Source organism: Callorhinus ursinus, unplaced genomic scaffold, assembly GCF_003265705.2.
Source record: "Callorhinus ursinus isolate GAN/ISIS: 27379988/994484 unplaced genomic scaffold, GSC_fseal_2.0 scaffold41, whole genome shotgun sequence".
Taxonomy (NCBI): domain Eukaryota; kingdom Metazoa; phylum Chordata; class Mammalia; order Carnivora; family Otariidae; genus Callorhinus; species Callorhinus ursinus.
The window spans coordinates 4,328,142-4,346,077 of record NW_027397103.1 but is presented as its reverse complement, the minus strand read 5'-3'; the positions used below and the strand labels follow the sequence as shown (position 1 = coordinate 4,346,077).

The 17,936-nt window shown below is 44.9% G+C and overlaps 1 protein-coding gene across 3 annotated transcripts in view; it reads right to left on the bottom strand.

Moving 5' to 3' along the window:
- Positions 1-17,936, bottom strand: part of KSR2 (kinase suppressor of ras 2) — a 426,580-nt gene that overhangs the window by 336,697 nt on the left and 71,947 nt on the right. For all 3 annotated transcript variants that reach the window (XM_073881039.1, XM_073881037.1, XM_073881038.1), the window contains exons 2-3: positions 9,530-9,670; positions 5,854-6,004 (exon numbers count right to left, since the gene is read on the bottom strand). In XM_073881039.1, coding sequence (XP_073737140.1) covers positions 5,854-6,004; positions 9,530-9,670 — 292 coding nt within the window. The remainder of the gene's footprint in view (positions 1-5,853; positions 6,005-9,529; positions 9,671-17,936) is intronic.

Genomic DNA, 17,936 nt, shown 5'->3' with positions numbered 1-17,936 from the left:
GGTGCAGGACAGGGGGTGGGGATGGTGCTAATGATGATGATGACAATAATGGTAACAATAAGACTCATCAGGTACCTAATCCAAGCCAGGCCTGGTGCTTTTCCTGTACCATCTCATGTAATCCAACAACCAATGGTAGAAATGATCATCACCTTCATCCCACTACTTTGGAAACTAAGCTCAGAATCGTGAGATGTCATACTGAAAATCACGTAGCTGATAGGTGGCAGACCCACAGTTTGGCAGAACCAGAGTTTGTCCAGATTCCATACCATTAGCAAACAGTGAAGGCCTGAGAAGGGGAAAGCAGAAAGGGAAACTGGAGAGGACGAAGCCTGCCCTGACTGTGCTATTTACTAGGACAGCCTGCACCCCCCTTCCTGGAGGGCACTGCCAGCCCCCTGAGACTTCCCTACTTTTCTTTTTCTTCCCCCCACTGCACTTACTCTAACATACTTTGCGATGCACTTGCTTATTATGATTATAACGCCGTCATCTGTCTCCCCCACCCCCACTAGAATGGAAAGCCCTGAGGACAGACCTCGAAGCGTGCATTTACAGAGCTCAGAACAGTACCTGACAAAATGCAGGCATTTGACAGATTTTGTTGAATGAATGAATGTTTTTTGGTTTCAGGCCACATCTGATATGACAAGAAAAGGTTAAGATATCATGGATTTGGGGTCCCCCGAACTTGTTGAAAGGACAATTGAGGATTCTTTGGTTTCAGGCTAAGCCTGATCTAACAAGCTCTGAAAAAGGAAGAAGGGTTCCTTTTTTTCGTAACTTGGGCGCTTCTTGGACACCGGGAGGCAAAGGTATCCCCAAAACCCAAGCAGAAAACTAAGATTAGAGTCACACGTCTAAAATAAAGCTGCCCTGATCTTCTAAGAGAGAGACAGGGAGGCAGAGAATACACACTCCGCCAGGCATAAAGCTTACTTGTCTCCATCTGCTTCCATGAGTTTCTCAATACAACTTGTACTCCTTCAGTCATTTAACAAACATGCGTTGAGTCACCAGTACACACCAGAATTTAAAATATCTGACTTCATCGCTATAAAAGACGCCAGCCCTCCAGCTGAGAACTGGGGCTACCAGGGTGAATAAATATGGGATGACGCTTAAGGACAAGAGTCTCGCGGGAAAGACAGTACTTTGTTCCCTAGTTTGGGATAATGTTTTTGGTTAAAGTGAAGGGCAGGAAATGATGGAATCATCCAGCTCCCAAGATAGTTAGAATCTTCTAGGAACCAATGATCATATTTGAGGGAAGACGATGTAAAAGGACGGGTCCAGGATGGCTCACTGCTTCCTCCTGGTGGAGATCAGTAGCAAGCACCTCAAACAGCTTCCTGAGTCTTCCCTCAACAGGGGCACCTGGAGCCAGGAGCTAGGTTTGTAACGGCACCTGCCCTACGGGAGGTCACAGTCAGATGAGGGAGGGAGGCCAGGAAACTGACAACCGCTGTAAGACACAGTCAGTTGGTGACAGACTCATTCATTCATTCGTTTGCTCATTCATTCATTCATCTATTCATTCAACAAAGTGCAGAGGCTTTGAGGCAGGAGTTGGGCTTGAGGATAAGCAGGGATTCACTGGGAAAACAAAGAGAAAGGGAATTCTAGGCAGTTGTGCCAGGAGCAAGATGTGAAATGCCTGATCCAGAAAACTATGTAACTAATAGACTTATCCAATAGTAAGGCTCGAGGGGGGAAATGTGAAGACTTCCGGCTCCAAATAGAAGCCAAATTCTGAGGTTTCTTTGCAACCCATGATAAAGGCCATGTACTTTAAGCCACTGGTAATTTGCATGGGCTACATGTGTAAAAAGGTGTATTAATTCAGAAATATTGGGGTGCCTGGGTGGCTCAGTTGGTTAAACGTCTGCTGTTGGCTAGGGTCGTGATCCCAGGGTCATGGGATGAAGCCCCACATTGGGCTCGCTGCTCAGCAGGGAGTCTGCTCCTCCCTCTTCCTCTGCTGCTCCCCCTGCTTGTGCGCACATGCTCTCTCTCTCTCTCTCTCTCTCTGTCAAATAAATAAATAATCTTTAAAAAAAAACTCTTTTAATTCAGAAATATTTACTAAGTCCCTACAGTGTACCAGATATTGATATCAGGCTGGGAATAAAATGGTGATCAAAAAGAGGTCCGATCCCTGCCCTTTTGCAGCTTACAGTCTGGTGAAGGGATAGGTATCCACTTTAAAAAAAAAAAATCACTCCCCCAAAAAAGGTCAAAATTTAAATTAAAATGTGACAAGCAGCCCTGCTGCACACAGGAAGAGCAGAAGTAAAGTATGACACCAAGGAAGTTCAGAGCTGGGTGTGTAGACAAGACGGAGTTAGGGGTCTCCAGAAAAACAAAGATGAGATACAGCTTCCTTAACATCAGCAAAGTCATGTGAGGACCCCGGCTGTTTTATGATCGATGCCTGGCCAGCGTTATTTGCACAAGCATGTTTCTCGAAGAACTTCCTGGGATGCATTAAAATTGCAGAAAAAAATAGACCTCGGCATTTAGTGATTTTCAGGGAACAAGAAAGTGTAAAACACAAACAGCCACTACCAAGCCAGGACATAGTCTGACCACCAGAGACAATAAATCGGTGGTAAAACTCCCAGTGCTTTTTCAGAAGTCAAGATTGACCTAATGCCCACTCTTGTGTCATTTTTGCAGTATTTAAACCCCTCTGAGTAAACAAACACAGGGCTAACTGGAGTCAGAGTGCTGACGATGCAACCCAGGCTGGCCCGTGATTTCAACCAACTAGAACCTGGACTCCTGTCACCTTAGGATGACTTTTGTCCCAATTCTAGACTGAACCATCCTTTGCCAAAGTCCTGCGTGAATACGCACACACCTGCAGCTTAAAACTCCCCCAATTTTGTTGTTAGGAGAGGCTCTGCTTGCAAAACTATCTCCCTGCCTCTTTCCTTGTAACCAGTAATACAAAGTTTGTCGCTTCCAACACCTCCTTGGGTTGTGCAATGTAATGCACCCCACATGGCGCTGAGTTGAGCTGCTCCCCATGCTGACTTCAGCACCAAGAGCCGTAGGATTTGGACAAATGTGCAGCACTTGGCCACCGTTGCCAAGGTCCCAGTGGCCATAAGACTGGTATCGGAGGCAGGACACTGTAGACGGGATCTGAGCTGCCTGGGAAGGGTTGGTAGAGGCAGGAGGATGAAGGGGAGAGGAATTTGCTACCCCAAAATATGTCCCTTTGGCATAAGGGTTATTTTAGGCTGATTATTTTGAAGAAACAGCAGACAGAGGGGAAGCTCTGAAACCCAAGTAGAAGTTGCACTTTTGTAAAAGACATTGACATTGATAAGGGAAACTTCCATGTATAAGGGTGTCTCCAACTCCTATCAGAAGGGCGACTCTAAATCTCTAGAAACTTCTATCAGTGGAGAAGGCAGAGACTTCTGTACAACTACCTTCCCCTTGTTAATCGTGCTTTTCCCGGTCACCTCCCGTAACTGCCTCTCCCCACCCCCACCCGGCCCCGCCTAACCCTCTCTTTTGTCTTTAGCTAGAGAAGTGATTTAAGGTGATGCCTTGGGCCACTCTGAGGAGTTACTCAGTTTCCCCAAGGCTTTTCCACATACACAGAAGGTATCCATGTTAGTAAACCTCTGTTTTCTCCTATTAATCTTTTATTACAGGGGCCAACTCAGCCAAAGATCCAGAAGGATAGAGAGAAAAAAATTTTCCCCCACCAGGATAAAAGAGATCACTGTCTTTCAAACCATGGCTCACACCCTGTAAGTGAGGTGTGACATGAAAGTGATGGGTCATTACCAGCATTGGGTAAGTGATACAGAATGAAACAGAAAACAATGCAAAATACCATGTATAGTAAGAATGAGTTTGATGGTAATTCTCTATTTCACAAGAATCATTTCAGGTGTGTGTGTGCGTGTACAGAGCTGCAATGTAAATCCAATTCAATTCTGTGCATCTTGATCAAAAGTGAAAACCACCAGATTAGAGGCCCTCTCAAGGTCTCGCCTAGCCCAGGATGTCACCAAGGATGAGTGCTCAGCCTGCGGAGGATTGATAGAAACACCTGTCTCCGGCAGAGCAGGAGGCCGGCTCTACTTATAAGAACTTCACCAAACTCTGACGGGAAGATGTGAACTCGGAAACGCAATTAAGCGCCCAAACTTCCATGTTCACTCTCATGTATCATGGGGGGCAGGGGTGGAGGAGCAGGGAGAGGAGTAAATTGATACAAACTTTCTGGAAAGCTAGCTGGTAATGTTCACCAGACTATCTGGAGGCATTTTTGTTTGTCATGACCGGAATTGGGAGGAAAGAGGATGATACTGGTATCAGTCTCATAACTGAGGCCAGGGATGCTGCCAAATAGCCTTCAATAAGAGGACAGCCTCTGACTCAGGGTTCATTTTGATGATGACCGTAGCTTTGATAAGGATGTGCTAGCAAGAAAGAATGCAAAAGGGCATGCACCGGGGGGCAGGAGGGGGGGAATCCGGGCCAATGACCTGTTTCAAATATGTTCTCTTTCATTCCCTGCTGGATCCCAGCCCTGTTGGCACATAGTAGTCAGGAAATAACTTGTTGAATGTTCCATGTTGAATCCAGCAAAGGCTTCTGTGGCTAAGCAACTGCCTGACGGTTCCAGACTGAGGTCCTACAGTGACACCTAGTGGCGGAAACTGAAACAACCACGCAGAGAGACCAGATTTAGCGGGTGTTTGCAGAGCTGATCCCTTCCGACTACAAAGGCCCCAGAATTTGCGGGGAAATCATGAGGCTAGTGAGAAGCAGGCAGCCTCAAGAGGACGATATGTGATGTCCTGCTAATAAAGGCAAACAAGGGTTTGAGCAATTAATGGGAAAGATCAAAGAAAGATGATGTGAAAAAAGAAAAAACAAGCCCAGGGGTGCCTGGGTTGCTCAGTCCGTTAAGAAGCGTCTGACTCTTGATTTCAGCTCAGGTCTTGATCTCAGGGTGGTGAGTTCAAGCCCCACATTAAGGCCTCCAAAAAAAAAAAAAAATTCCCAAAATGGAGTCATTCACCCCCACAAGATAGCAAACCCAGACTTAATTAGTTTTAACCTCTCAGGAAACCCTCTCTTTTGTTTTGCTAATAAATCTTGCCCTACCCTCCTGCCTATAAAAACCTTCTCTTGTGCAACTTCTCTACTTGCTAGAAGGGATTCTGCCCGATTCATAACTGATCTCCAATTCATCTGGTCGAATTTTGTTTTTTTTAACAATTTGGACCCCAAGCTGATAAAACAAGTCACAGAGGTTATTTAATTAGGTGGGGGGGGGGGAGTTTCAAAATGTGCACGGATAATCCTAATTCTATTGTTTAAAAAGAGGATGCACATACGCATTTGTCTGGAAGGATTACACCAAAACTTTTTACCAAAATGACAATGGTAGGTTCCCTAGAGGGCAGAGCTTGGGATAGTTTTCTTTTTATTTTTTGTTTTATTTTACACTGAATATCTATTGTTTATGTAAAAAAAAAAAAGAAGTTAGATGGATGTGGACCCAAAATGCAAAGGCAGTTAAGAATGTCTAAGGTACAAAGACCCTGATCACCTATGCACACCTTGGATTTCCATATCTGGGCCCTTATTATCCAGAACCAAATGCACTACAACCTCAGCACTCCCTTGAGTATGAGCTTCCAAGAACTGCCCTCACCCCTTCTGGCTTCCGAATCCCCTCTTTTCTCTGCTCGTGGGTGATATTTACCATCCAAAGCTGACCGTCTCATCCTGGCCTGCAGCACAGGCACGGAAATCGGGAGGAACCGAAGCCGATGTGTTGGGGACGAGTCTCCATCCCCCGGGCCTGCTCACCTGACATGTGGACATTCCGGAGGCAGGACAGGGAGGCATTGAGACGGGCGCACTCCTCCCTGTTGGCTCCGTATTTCTCCACGGTCTCACACACCTGCTCATCTGTCATCTCCAAGAGGTCCTCCAGACTCAGCTGGCCGGGGGTGATTTCCTAGAGGAGGGAAGAAAGGATGGTAAACACACCTCAGGTGCCCGGAGGGAAGGTGAGTGGGCTGAGCCTCCACACTGCCATCTAGTGGTACCTAGGGTAAACAGGCCTGGGTTTGAATCTCAGCTTTGCCACTCATTACCTCAGGCAAGTCACTTACCCTCTCTGAGCCTCACTTTATGCACCTGTACAATGGAGGTCTTAAGTGCGCATACTTTGTAAGGTAGCCCCTATCGTTAGCACACAGACAGTGGTCTGTAGATGGTGGTAGTTAATTATCTGTCCCCCCACCCCCGCCGTACCTTCTGAACTCCTTATGGGCGGGCTCCACTTTCCTCGTCTTTGGATGGTCCTCTGTGCCTCCTGCTCAGCTTGGCTTGTCCCCAGTACAGGGTGAACTAAGAGCAGAGCAAACTGGATAGCCCAAGTCTCCTGATGGCTGTCCTCCCTGGCCACACCTTCTAGGGTCTAGATTGGGGGGTTAGGACCCAAAGTGGTGGTAAGCTGGAATCCTGTGGGTAGCTCAGCGCTGGAAATGAAACTGGATTTGTGTCTGAGCCCCATAGGGCATGGCTTTGCATTCTAAGACAAAGTAGTAAGGCTGGAGTATAGCATGGGGTGGGGACAGAACATTTCTGGAAAGATGGGCTGAGAACAGAAAAGGTAGGATTGCCAGCTATAAATGTCCCTTCACCACTACCAGTAACCACCCCCCCTTCCCCAAAATGATATGTCCCCGGACACCATAATAGAGATACACCTTGAAATTTGTCAAACTTTGATATTTATGCATCTTTATGCATTTATGCATATTTATGCATATCCATATGTGTATATAAAATGGAGAGCCTTCATTTATAGCAGCTAATGGTATCCAATGTTTTTACATATATTATTTAAATAACTAAAAATGGAGATTCTAGGACAATATTGTAGGATACTTCTGCCCTCTTGTGGCCATATCTGCGTATTACAACAAAATCAGACACCTTCCCCTGCTCCCCCAGTATAGACATGTAACTGGCAGCCAGAAGGAGGAAAACTTCTTTCCCCCGTCTCAAAACAGATGCAGAGCAAAAGCCATGAAGCCAAATCAGTGCCTTTCCAACTCACTAGGGCAGGGCGCGGGAGAAAACAATACTTGAGTCATTTAGGGCTTTTCTCAAATAGGTACACATGGCTCGTAAAGCCCACTTTAAGAAAAGTGATGGTCCAGGATCTGAAGGTACAAAAAAAATCACATTTAGAGGGACTCATTCACAACCCAAAAGAATTCTCCTCTTTGCTGCAGGATTCACTTGTGCATTTTAATCCTACCATTTACTCCCCAAATACTAAATCTCCACTGAAATTTGGGGTCACAAAAAAAAATCACAAAAGTAATAAAGACATAAAAAATGGACAAAGCCTAAAGAAACCCAGACTAACAGAGCAGATGCACTTCCGTTCAATAAAGTGATAATAAGCGAAAATGAAACGGATGGCGCACTGTTTTAAGGGCTTTTCTTGGGTTTTCTTTAAATGTCACAAAGACCACATATAGTAGTACTTTCATCGTCGTCATCATTGGTCTGTAATTAGGACACTAAAATTCAGAGAGGTTAGACCACCTGCACAGGGATGCACAGCAAGTAAGTTTGAACCCAGGCTGTCACTTCGGAGCCTTCGCCATACTGCTGGTTCCCCCTCAGAAAGGGGACCTCTGGTGGACGCATGCGGGAGCTGCAGGCAGAGAGCTGGAACCCCAGCTTCTCCCCATCCCCTGGCTGGTGGACCCAGGATTCTAACAGCCTAAGGTAAAAGCCAGAGTTGGGGCACCTGCAGGCCAGGTAAATGAACAAAACTGCCAACTAGCAGGAGCCTGCATGATCCAAAGGGGCAGCAGAAATCAGGTCATTGCCACCAGATGGAGATTCAGTGCCTTGTGTTCAGCCATTCGGCTTTTTCAAGAGAAGCCAGAGATCGGGGGGCGGGGGGGACGGTATGCAAACTCTTTATGCATTTAAATATTGGCTCAAAAAAATTTTTTTGCGAATACCGTATCACACAAACAAAAGTTGTCTGTGCATCAGATAAAAGGAACAGCTTGGAGGCCACCAGATTTCAGCCCCTGGCTAAGATTTTGTCTCTGTATTCACCCCGCTTGATAAATCAATGGCCCCAAAAGCCTCTAAAAAGTGGATTGGCCCTTGCAAATAAAATGTACTGTCTGTAGTCATACGTGACCTTTCATTTTAAGGATATTCACGTGAAAATTCCATCCTGGGAAGGAAATAAAGGAACATAGAATCATACACCATCAAATGAGCATGCGTGAGGTGGGGGCAGGGGCAGGGATGGAGGAATGTGTGGGTCCTTCATCTAGCTCAGCATCTGGTGGCTTCAGGCGAGCTCACATAGAGGCCAAGGTCTGAAAAAGACAAAAGGTGGAAGACAATCTTCCGGACCTCTTCAAGCAAGAAGAAGGGTGCACCATGAGAAATGGCACTTGGTCCTGCAGGCAACGGGGACACCCCCTTGTCTACCTAGCTCAGCGAGTCCCCAGCCACAGACAAAGGAGGAGAAATCACAGTGCTTCCCACCTGCTCCAGAGTCCTTCTGAGCTGCATTCTCCTGCCAGCCCCATCCACTCACTAGCAGGGGAAGGCGCTTCATCTCTGAGCCTCAGATTCTTGCTCTGCACAATGGGGATAATTGTCCCCACCTCAAAAGACCATTGTGAGGGTCTGAACAGCCTCAACAGTTGAGATCCTGGGTGTAAAGCCCTTAGGACAACTCCTGGCCGCAAATATTCAGTGACCGGTTTTATTAGGAAGGACTGGACACTGGAAAGAGTGGGGACCTGGGATCCAAAAGGGTAGGAAAATCTCACTATCCTTGAGATTTTAAGGATGTGGTCCATACCTGTTACTTCCAAAGCTTTCAACGATAATAACAAGGTGACATTTGCTGAATGCTATTAGGTGCCCAAATATGAGCGGAACATTTTAGGTGGAACATCTCATTATATCATTCTAGCTACTTCAGAAGAGGAGACAATCATTACCCCCATTTAACAGATGAGAAAACTAATGCCCTCAGTCGGTGGTGTCCAATGTGGTGGCCACTGGCCACACTAATTAACATTAAAGACAATTAAAAATTCAGTTCATCAGTCACATGCACTAATCACAATTCAAGCGCCCAAGAGCTCCCTGGGGCTGGCGGCCACTGCATCAGACAGCACAGATATAAAATATTTCCATCATTGCAGAAAGTTCTGCTGGACAGCCCCGGATAAAAGGTAACATGACTTGGCCAAGGTGACTGAGCTAATGAGTGGCAGAGCTGAAAGAGGATCCAACTGAGCATAGAACCATATTCTTAACAACCCACTTGGACAGCATCAGAGATCCTCTGCGCCTTCCCCCAACACATATTTATTGGGGGCCTACTATGTGCCGGGCACAGGCAAAAACCCACTGTGCAGGGGGCTGGCTTCTGGCCAGTAAGGGGCAGGGGCAGGGGCCAGGGGCCATCTCCGGTCACCTCCAAGACTTCCTTGCGCACATCGACGATCCGGAACCAGTGCCGGAGCTGGGGGAAGCCGTCCAGCTCAGCGTTGCGCTCCTGAAGGGCCACCTTCTTTTTGCAGGACAGCTGACGGCTGAAGTATTTCACCAGCTTGCTCTGCGGAGACACAGATGAGGACAGAGGGCGGGTCTCAGAGGCACGGCCAAGGGAGGATAAGCAAGAATCTCCCCACGGCCCCCTCCCCGCCCGAAACCCATCCAATGCCTATGTCAAAGACTGGTTTAACTGCAGGGAGGAGAGGCACGCAGGAGTGTCACTTCATTGGGGGGCCTTTGGGCTGCAATCATGTACATTTCCACTGCATAGATCCTTGGACCCAAAGACTCCACTTCTAGGAACTCACCTAGAGACGCCGTCCTGGGCAAGAGGACTATAAAAGAATATTTCTTACAGATTGGCAAAAGACTGAAAACACCCTGAGGGTCCATCAGCAGGAGACTCATAAATGCAGGTACACAAGGGAACTCTATGCAGCTATAAAATGAGGAAGCGTGCTAGGTACTCATACAGAACAATCTCCAAGATACATTGTTACATAAAAATACTCTCCCATGCATGTGGGCAATGTCTACATTTATGTATCTTTGTAAATGCAGACACTCTGGGAAGATTTCTAAGAACCTAGGGAAGGGAAGTTGGGGGAGGAAGAGGGGTAGAAGAAACATTTTTTGTTTGTTTTTGTTTTGATGTTTAATTAAGGCAGAGTCAACATACAATATTATATTAGTGTCAAGTGCACAACCTAGTGATTCAACAATTATATACATTATGCCGTGCTCACTACCAGAAGCAGACAAGCATAGTGACATTTGTCACCGTACGAAGTTATTACAACGGTATTGACTATATTCCCAATGCTGTACTTTTCAGGGGAGGAAGAGGTGCAAACTTCCAGTTATAGAATAAATAAGTCACAGAGATGAAAAGTACAGCAGAGAAACATTTCATTGAAATCCTTTTGTACTACAAGAATCTTAACTCACATGCAAATATTCACAAATTCACGAATACTTGTAGAATGAGATGGACATGAACTCATGCTATGGAGAGATGCCACGACACAAGAAAGGAAAACTAGTTAATGTAAAAACTAACATTTGACACACATCTGTCACTTACAATGTATTTCTAAGGACAGTGCTCCTGGAGGGTTTTATCCTAAAGAAATAATTAAGAATATTCACAAAGCTCTGCTCTAAATTGAAAACAGCCACGAAAAATTGGAAATAATCCAACTCTTCAACAATAGGGGATGATATAAGTACAATATAGCTCTATGATAGCATATTATTAAAAATAATGTATAAAATATGTATAATATTTATAATGTACAAATCATGCATTAAAAACTTATAAAACTATATGTGTAGAGATGCACAGAAAAAGCCTTGGGAGGGTATATAACAAAATATGAGCAGTAGTTATCTCTGATAGTAAGATTATAGGTGGGTAAGATTACTCAGATTAACAATTATAATTAAGATTATTAATACTTAATAAATATTAAGATTATTGATGGTGATTTTTTCTATTTGCTTCTCTACAGCAAAACTAGAAAATATGAGGTATATGTATTACCTGCTTATTAATGGAAAAAATGTTTAGATGGGCTTGGCAAAATTTCTTTAACACCGATACTATCCAGTGTCACCAAGAATGAGAGAAACCATTGAGAATGCCACTGGAAGGCAATTTGATTTTTGTCTCAAAGTTTTAATAGTCTCACTTCTAGGAATCTACCCTACAGAAATACTTATATACGTGTGTACATGGGGATAAAGGCTGGCTCGTTACTGCAGCACAATAATTTTAAAGACTTGAAAAGGTAGATTGATACATACTGACTTGGGAAAATCTCCAAGATTTCCATTTTCAGTGAAAAAGCAATCTGCAAAGGCAGCGTACACTATGATTACATTTATATTTTTAAAACTCTATGTGTGTTGGGGCGCCTGGCTGGCTCAGTCCGATGAGCACATGGCTCTTGATCTCAGGGTTGTGGGTTTGAGCCCCACGCTGGGTGTAGAGATGACTTAAAAATAAAATCTGGATAGCCTGGTGATGGGTATTAAGGAGGGCACGTTCTGCGTGGAGCACTGGGTGTTAATGCACAAACAATGAATCATGGAACACTATGTCAAGAACTAATGATGTATGGTGATTAACATAACAATAAAAAAATTAAAAAATAAAATAAAATCTGGAAAACCATGTTTAAAAAGGTACATTAACCGAGGGGTGCCTAGGGGGTGCAGTTGGTTAGGTGTCTGACTCTTGGCTTCAGCTCAGGTCATGATCTCTGGGTGGTGAGACTGAGCCCCATGTGGGGCCCTGTGCTCAGCACAGAGTCTGCTTAAGACTCTCTCTCCCTCTCCTTTTGCCCCTCCCCACCCCCTGCTCTCTCTCAATAAATAAAATCTTTTTAAAAATAAAAAGGTACATTAACCGAAAAATTAAGTATGGGGCGCCTGGGTGGCTCAGTTGGTTAAGCAACTGCCTTCGGCTCAGGTCATGATCCTGGAGTCCCGGGATCGAGTCCCACATCGGGCTCCCTGCTCAACGGGGAGTCTGCTTCTCCCTCTGACCCTCCCCCCTCTCATGTGCTCTCTCTCTCACTCTCTCTCAAATAAATTAAAAAATCTTAAAAAAAAATAAAAATATAAAAAAAAGAAAAATTAAGTATGAATGAATCACAGCATATCCATAGGATGGAATACTGTGTAAACTTTCAAAAACAAGGTAGATTTAGATATGAAAACTGTCTCCAACACGCTCTCTCTCTCTATTCTAGTAAGTTTCAGGACAAAAGAGATCTCAGAATTATAACTTTCTTTGCCGCACAGAAACGAAACCCCTGCAATTAACAGCAAAATGGATCGCTCAGACCCTGAGATCATGTCACCTATTACTGGCAGTAGGCATGCCTAGCAGGCTTGCTCCTTTGCACTGATTTAAGTTGAGGGCTTATTAGTAATTGCAAAAATAGAAGAGCACAATATAGAACCAGAGAAAGAGGACTCTACTGTAAAGTCTTTAATTGTTTTTTTCCATGCCCGCGTGTTGGAGTAAGAGGCGGCGTCAGGGAGGGGCTAGAACCTTGGGCACCAGAATCAGGGTAACCTGGGCTCCAGTCCCCACTACCAAAGGACCTCAGCAAGTTTCAAAACTGCTCTAAACCTTGGTTTCCTCACCTGGAAACTGAAGGTTCAAGTGTACCTACTTCACAGGACTGTGGGGAGAGTTAAAAGGGATTATTCATGCAAAGCGGTGCTGAATGCATAGCAACGGTGCTGATTTTGCACCCCGTAAACTCACAAGCATCTGCCACAGTTTCCTTGGAGGGGTTATGCCCAAATTTACTAACTCTCAGTACCAGAAAAAGTCTTTCTGATAAATTAAAATTAATCTGTTTCAACACACATATTCTTTAAAAATCAAATGTATCCTTTCTCCAATGTTTAAAATATACAGGATAAAGTTATACTGCACAGAAAGGTACTTTTAGTTGGGTTAAACTAAAAACTGTCTTCCTAACTCATATTTAAATCCTGATTCTGAAATTCATAGGATTTAAATCTAAGCAACTTACAGAAATCACTTAAAAGGAATAAATGCTTACTTTATTAACTATATCTATAAATTTGGGATTTTTCCTAACTGGCCTTCCTCAAGATTTTCACCTAAATAAATACAGTTTTACTCTTTATTATTTTATGCCTATATGTGCCCGTGTTGGATTTCAAATATGGTGAAAGAAGTAAGAATGTGGTTTCTTGACATAAATAAAAACAATGTGGTTTCTTGACTTAAAGAAACAAAGAAAGCAGTGTCAAAGAAAGCCAGCGACATCATGTCTCCCATAACTTTATTTTTTTTAAGTTTTTATTTAAGTAATCTCTACACCCAGCGTGGGAGTTGAACTCACAACCCCGAGATCAGGAGTCACATGCTCCACCGACTGAGCCAGCTATGTGCCCCAGTCTCTCATATTTTTGAGTAAGCATTCATTGTCACAGAAGACTGAAAAACCAGACTGAGCCCTGATGCTGAATGGCAGGAGCCAGGGAGCCATGTCACAACCCCGCTCAAACACCCATCCTTGAATAGCACATCTCCCAAGTGTGGGTCACACTGATAACTTGAGGCATGGCATTGAGTGACAATGGGTCGCATAGTAAGCCTGTTCTCTGTCCAAACCTCTCTTCAGCTATCTGACCATATATCAAGGAGACAGTCTCTGTCCAGTGATGCTATGTCTTTAACACCTCACGTGTTCTGATCTCTGTAACAGAGAGCAGGACATAGACTCATAGCCTTGGGCAGGTAACAATAGTGAGCACAACGTAATAACGACACCACTGTTTTTTGTTGTTTTTTTTAAAAGATTTTATTTATTTGTCAGAGAGAGAGAGAAGACACAAGCAGGGGGAGTGGCAGAGGGAGAGGGAGAAGCAGGTTCCCTGCTGAGCAAGGAGACGGTCGGGACTTGACCCCAGGACCCTGAGATCATGACCTGAGCTGAAGGCATCCCATGATACTACTATTTTTGTTGTGTTAACTTTCTTTCTTTTTTTTTAGGATTTTATTTACTCATTTGAGAGAGAGAGAGAGCACAAGCAGAGGAAGAGAGAGAAGCAGACTCCCTGCTGAGCTGGGAACCTGATGCGGGGCTGGATCCCAGAACCTGGAGATCCTGACCTGAGCCAAAGGCAGAGGCTTAACCATCTGAGCCACCCGGGTGCCCCTGTTGTGTTAATTTTCTTGATTGCCTTCCATTCATGGCAAAGTGATACTAGTTTTCCATTACAATAGTTGTATAATGTTTATTTTTAAATACATGTATGTTTTTAAAAATTGAGTGGGTTTAAAGAACATACACATGGGGCACCTGGGTGGCTCAGATGGTTAAGCATCTGCCTTGGGCTCAGGTAGTGATCTCCATGTCCTGGAATCTAGCCCCACATTGTTGGGCTCCCAGTTCAGTGGGGAGTCTGCTTCTCCCTCTCCCTCTGCCTCTCCCCTGCGTGTGTTCTGTCTCTCTCTCTCTCAAATGAAAATAAAATATTTTTTAAAAAGAACATACACAGATACAGCAAAAAGCACAATGGTGGTGTCAAACTAATGAGTTGGGGAAACACTGTTCTATAGAACAACATTCAAATGCAGACATTATTCGGGGCTCAGCTGTAGTCCATTTCTCCTTCCTTACCTCTTTCATTTCCATGCAATTCCCTAAACACATCACCTCAAATGTTCCCCCTCTATGATTTTGTTCAGGTCCCCCCATCTAGAAGTCATTTCTATACCCACCTGTGGTAGATTGTAAAGATACCCCGATTCCTTTATGCCTCCTGCCTCCATACCCTTTGCAATGTGCCCTTACAATTAACTCACAAACGAGGCAGAGTCTGTGCCCATAACCCTCCAATCGGTTGTGAAAGTATCTTGCCTCAGCCAATAGAAAAAGGCTTTTCATGGTTCTACTTGCTGCCTTGGATCTGCCATGTCCATGAAAATGCGTCCAGGCTGGTCAGTTAATCCACTGAGGGAGGAGGGACCATGGAGAGCAAAGCCAAGTCTTCCCGGACATCCCACACAAAGCCAGCCATCTCAGCTCAGGCAATAGCCAAGTGTTGCCAGGCTGTTGGCTGTGAGCAAGCCCAGCCAAGATCAGAAGAGCCAGGAATCTGCAACTGATCCCCAGATGCATGGTCAACAAATGTTTATGTTGTCTGCAACTAAGGTTTTGTGGTCGTTTGTTACGGAGCAGTATTGGGATGCACAGCTAACTGATACATCACCCCATCAACTCCTAGAAATCTGATTTTTTCTCCAAAGTTCATCTCAAATGTCACCTTCTCCAGCAAGTCCTTATCAAATCTTCCCTCACGTTTTATTTTTACCTACTCCATTATAACATTTAACAGTTTTTTCTTGCATTATAATCGGCTAGTAACAAAGACACTGGATATCTTAAAGGGCTGAGGAGCCCTTTCTAGATTTGGAAGCATCAATGAAACAAGAACAATAGTAGAAATAAAAGTACCATTATTGAGCACTTCCATGTGCCAAGCCCAGGCTGAAGGGCTACCACACGTCAGGTCAATATATCCACACATTCCCAGGGGCTAGATGCTGTTGAGATCTACATTTTACAGATGGAGAAATTCGGCACAGAGAAGTTAAGCGATTTGTTCACGACTGTGGAAAAAGCTAGACCATTTCGGATAAGGCCAAAGCTCCCTTTGTCCACTCAGACTAATGCTGGTCCTCTTCTCCCTGGACATAATGGAGGTAACCACTGAAACTAGTTTGGTGTCCACATTTCCAGACCTTCTTCTATGCTTCTGTGCATTTCCATACGTGTGTGTGTGTGTGTGTGTGTGTAAACTGCAGCATAGGTGGATGTGTAGGGTTGGGTTTTTTTCCACATAAATTGTACCTTACTTTTTTCACCCAGTAGCAAGCCTCGAGCATCTTTCCCTGATAGTTCCTACAGATCTAACTCATTCCTTTTAATCTTCTGCAGGGATTCCTTTGATACTGGGGTCAAAAGCCCATGATGTGAGCGGTTCTGTGATGTCTGCTGGGGGCATTTTTGTCGGCTATGATAGAGCATTTTCAGGAATAACAGCCCTGAGAGCAGCCACCATTTACTAAATACTTGCAATGAGCCTGGGGCAGTGGGACAATCACTTTGAATGTGCCTGTTGGTTTTTAATCCATGCGACCATGCTAGCTGTGAGGCTGGTATTCTGAGCCTATTCTGTGAACAAGAACCCTGAGGTGTCGAGAGGTTAAATCACATACCCAGATCCACAAAACTATTGAAGCTGGGGAGCCAGGGCAGGAGCCCAGATCTCCCTCCCTTTACCAGGGTGCTGCACTGAGTTGCTCACGGGTCCTTCCCACTGAATTGGAAATCCAAAGTCAGGTGGACCCCTCACTCATCTTGGTAAGGCTTCCAGGTATTGTGGGAGAAGTGAGTTTCTAAATCTGGGCGAACAGCTCCCTTCCAGGGCGGTGGGCTCCCACGGGCAGCAGGCGTTCACTGCGCGACTCCGAGGGGCAAGACCCTGTCCAGGGCCCTGGGAATTCAAAGAGCAGTCTACACCCATCCAGGCCTGCAGGGGCTCTCAGTGGGGCAGACAAGACAGACGTGCAAACACGAATCATGAGGCCAGATGAGAGGAGCCAGAACGAAGAGCAGCCAGGCTTTGGCACAGGCACCAAGGATGCAAAATTAAGAGAACAGTCTCATAGACAGCAATTTGCCATGATCACAGGATGATAATGATGGGAGTTCTATGTTTATTCTAGGAGAAGCAAGGCCTACCATTCATTCATTTACTGTGTGTGTGTGTGTGTGTGTGTGTGTGTGTGTGTTTTTAAGGTGCTTTCTAAATACCAAGTGGGAGGGATACAAAATCAATTACACATCCTAGGGCAGGGCTATTCAGCTATTCTGGTGTGGCCTGAAGACAGATGCTCTGAAGGCTATGGAGGCCAGGCTCCTTCAGATTTGTACAGAAATCAAGAGCATTCAGTTACTTTGATAGCTATTGGACAGAGTGCTTTCTTGTCCATTGAATCTAATATCGTCAAAGTGAGGCTTGTATTCTGTTTGGATATTTCGGTCCCCTTCATTTTTCCACTAACTCGTTTTTATCATATTTTACAAAAGCACTGGCTACAAAGTGCCAGGAAAACAAAAAAGCTGATTCTTCAACCCGGAGGGTGTGAGAGGCACTGACCTCCACACTCAGGGAATTTCAGCAATGAAGCTGAATCCCCCTACGTCACTAAATAAATTACTTTCCACAATGGTTTCAAGGATACTGCCTTATAAGAGCACCACAGCAATGCTGAAGTGGGTGTTAGATTGTCACTGGCATGCTACAGATGAGAAACTGAGGTTCAGGGCCACTGGAATCCTGCCCCAACTCACACGACTAAAGCAGCACCAGGTCAGGATTTAAACTCACGTCTGATTACCAGTCATATGCCCCCTTAGCGATAGCTCTCTACAGAAGCAGAGGGTCCAAACGGCCTAGAGGTCAAGGTTGAAAGCACAATTGGAAATGAGTCTTTGTATGTCCTCACCCTGCCAGGTGTCCTAATTTATTTTTAGGTCACCCTCAATTCAAGTCCATACAGAGCTGAACTGCAAAAGGTCCAAAGGTTCCACCTTCAAGTGAAGAAACACAGGGCTCCTGGAAATAGCACATCCATGCTGAGCCCACCACCCACCCTTGCCTTGCCCTGCCCCGGTGCAAAATAAGGTCTCGGGGCCTGGGGTCTGAGGGATCCCAGGAGTCTTGAGAGAGACCGAGAGATGTAGTTCTCCAACTCCACACCAGGG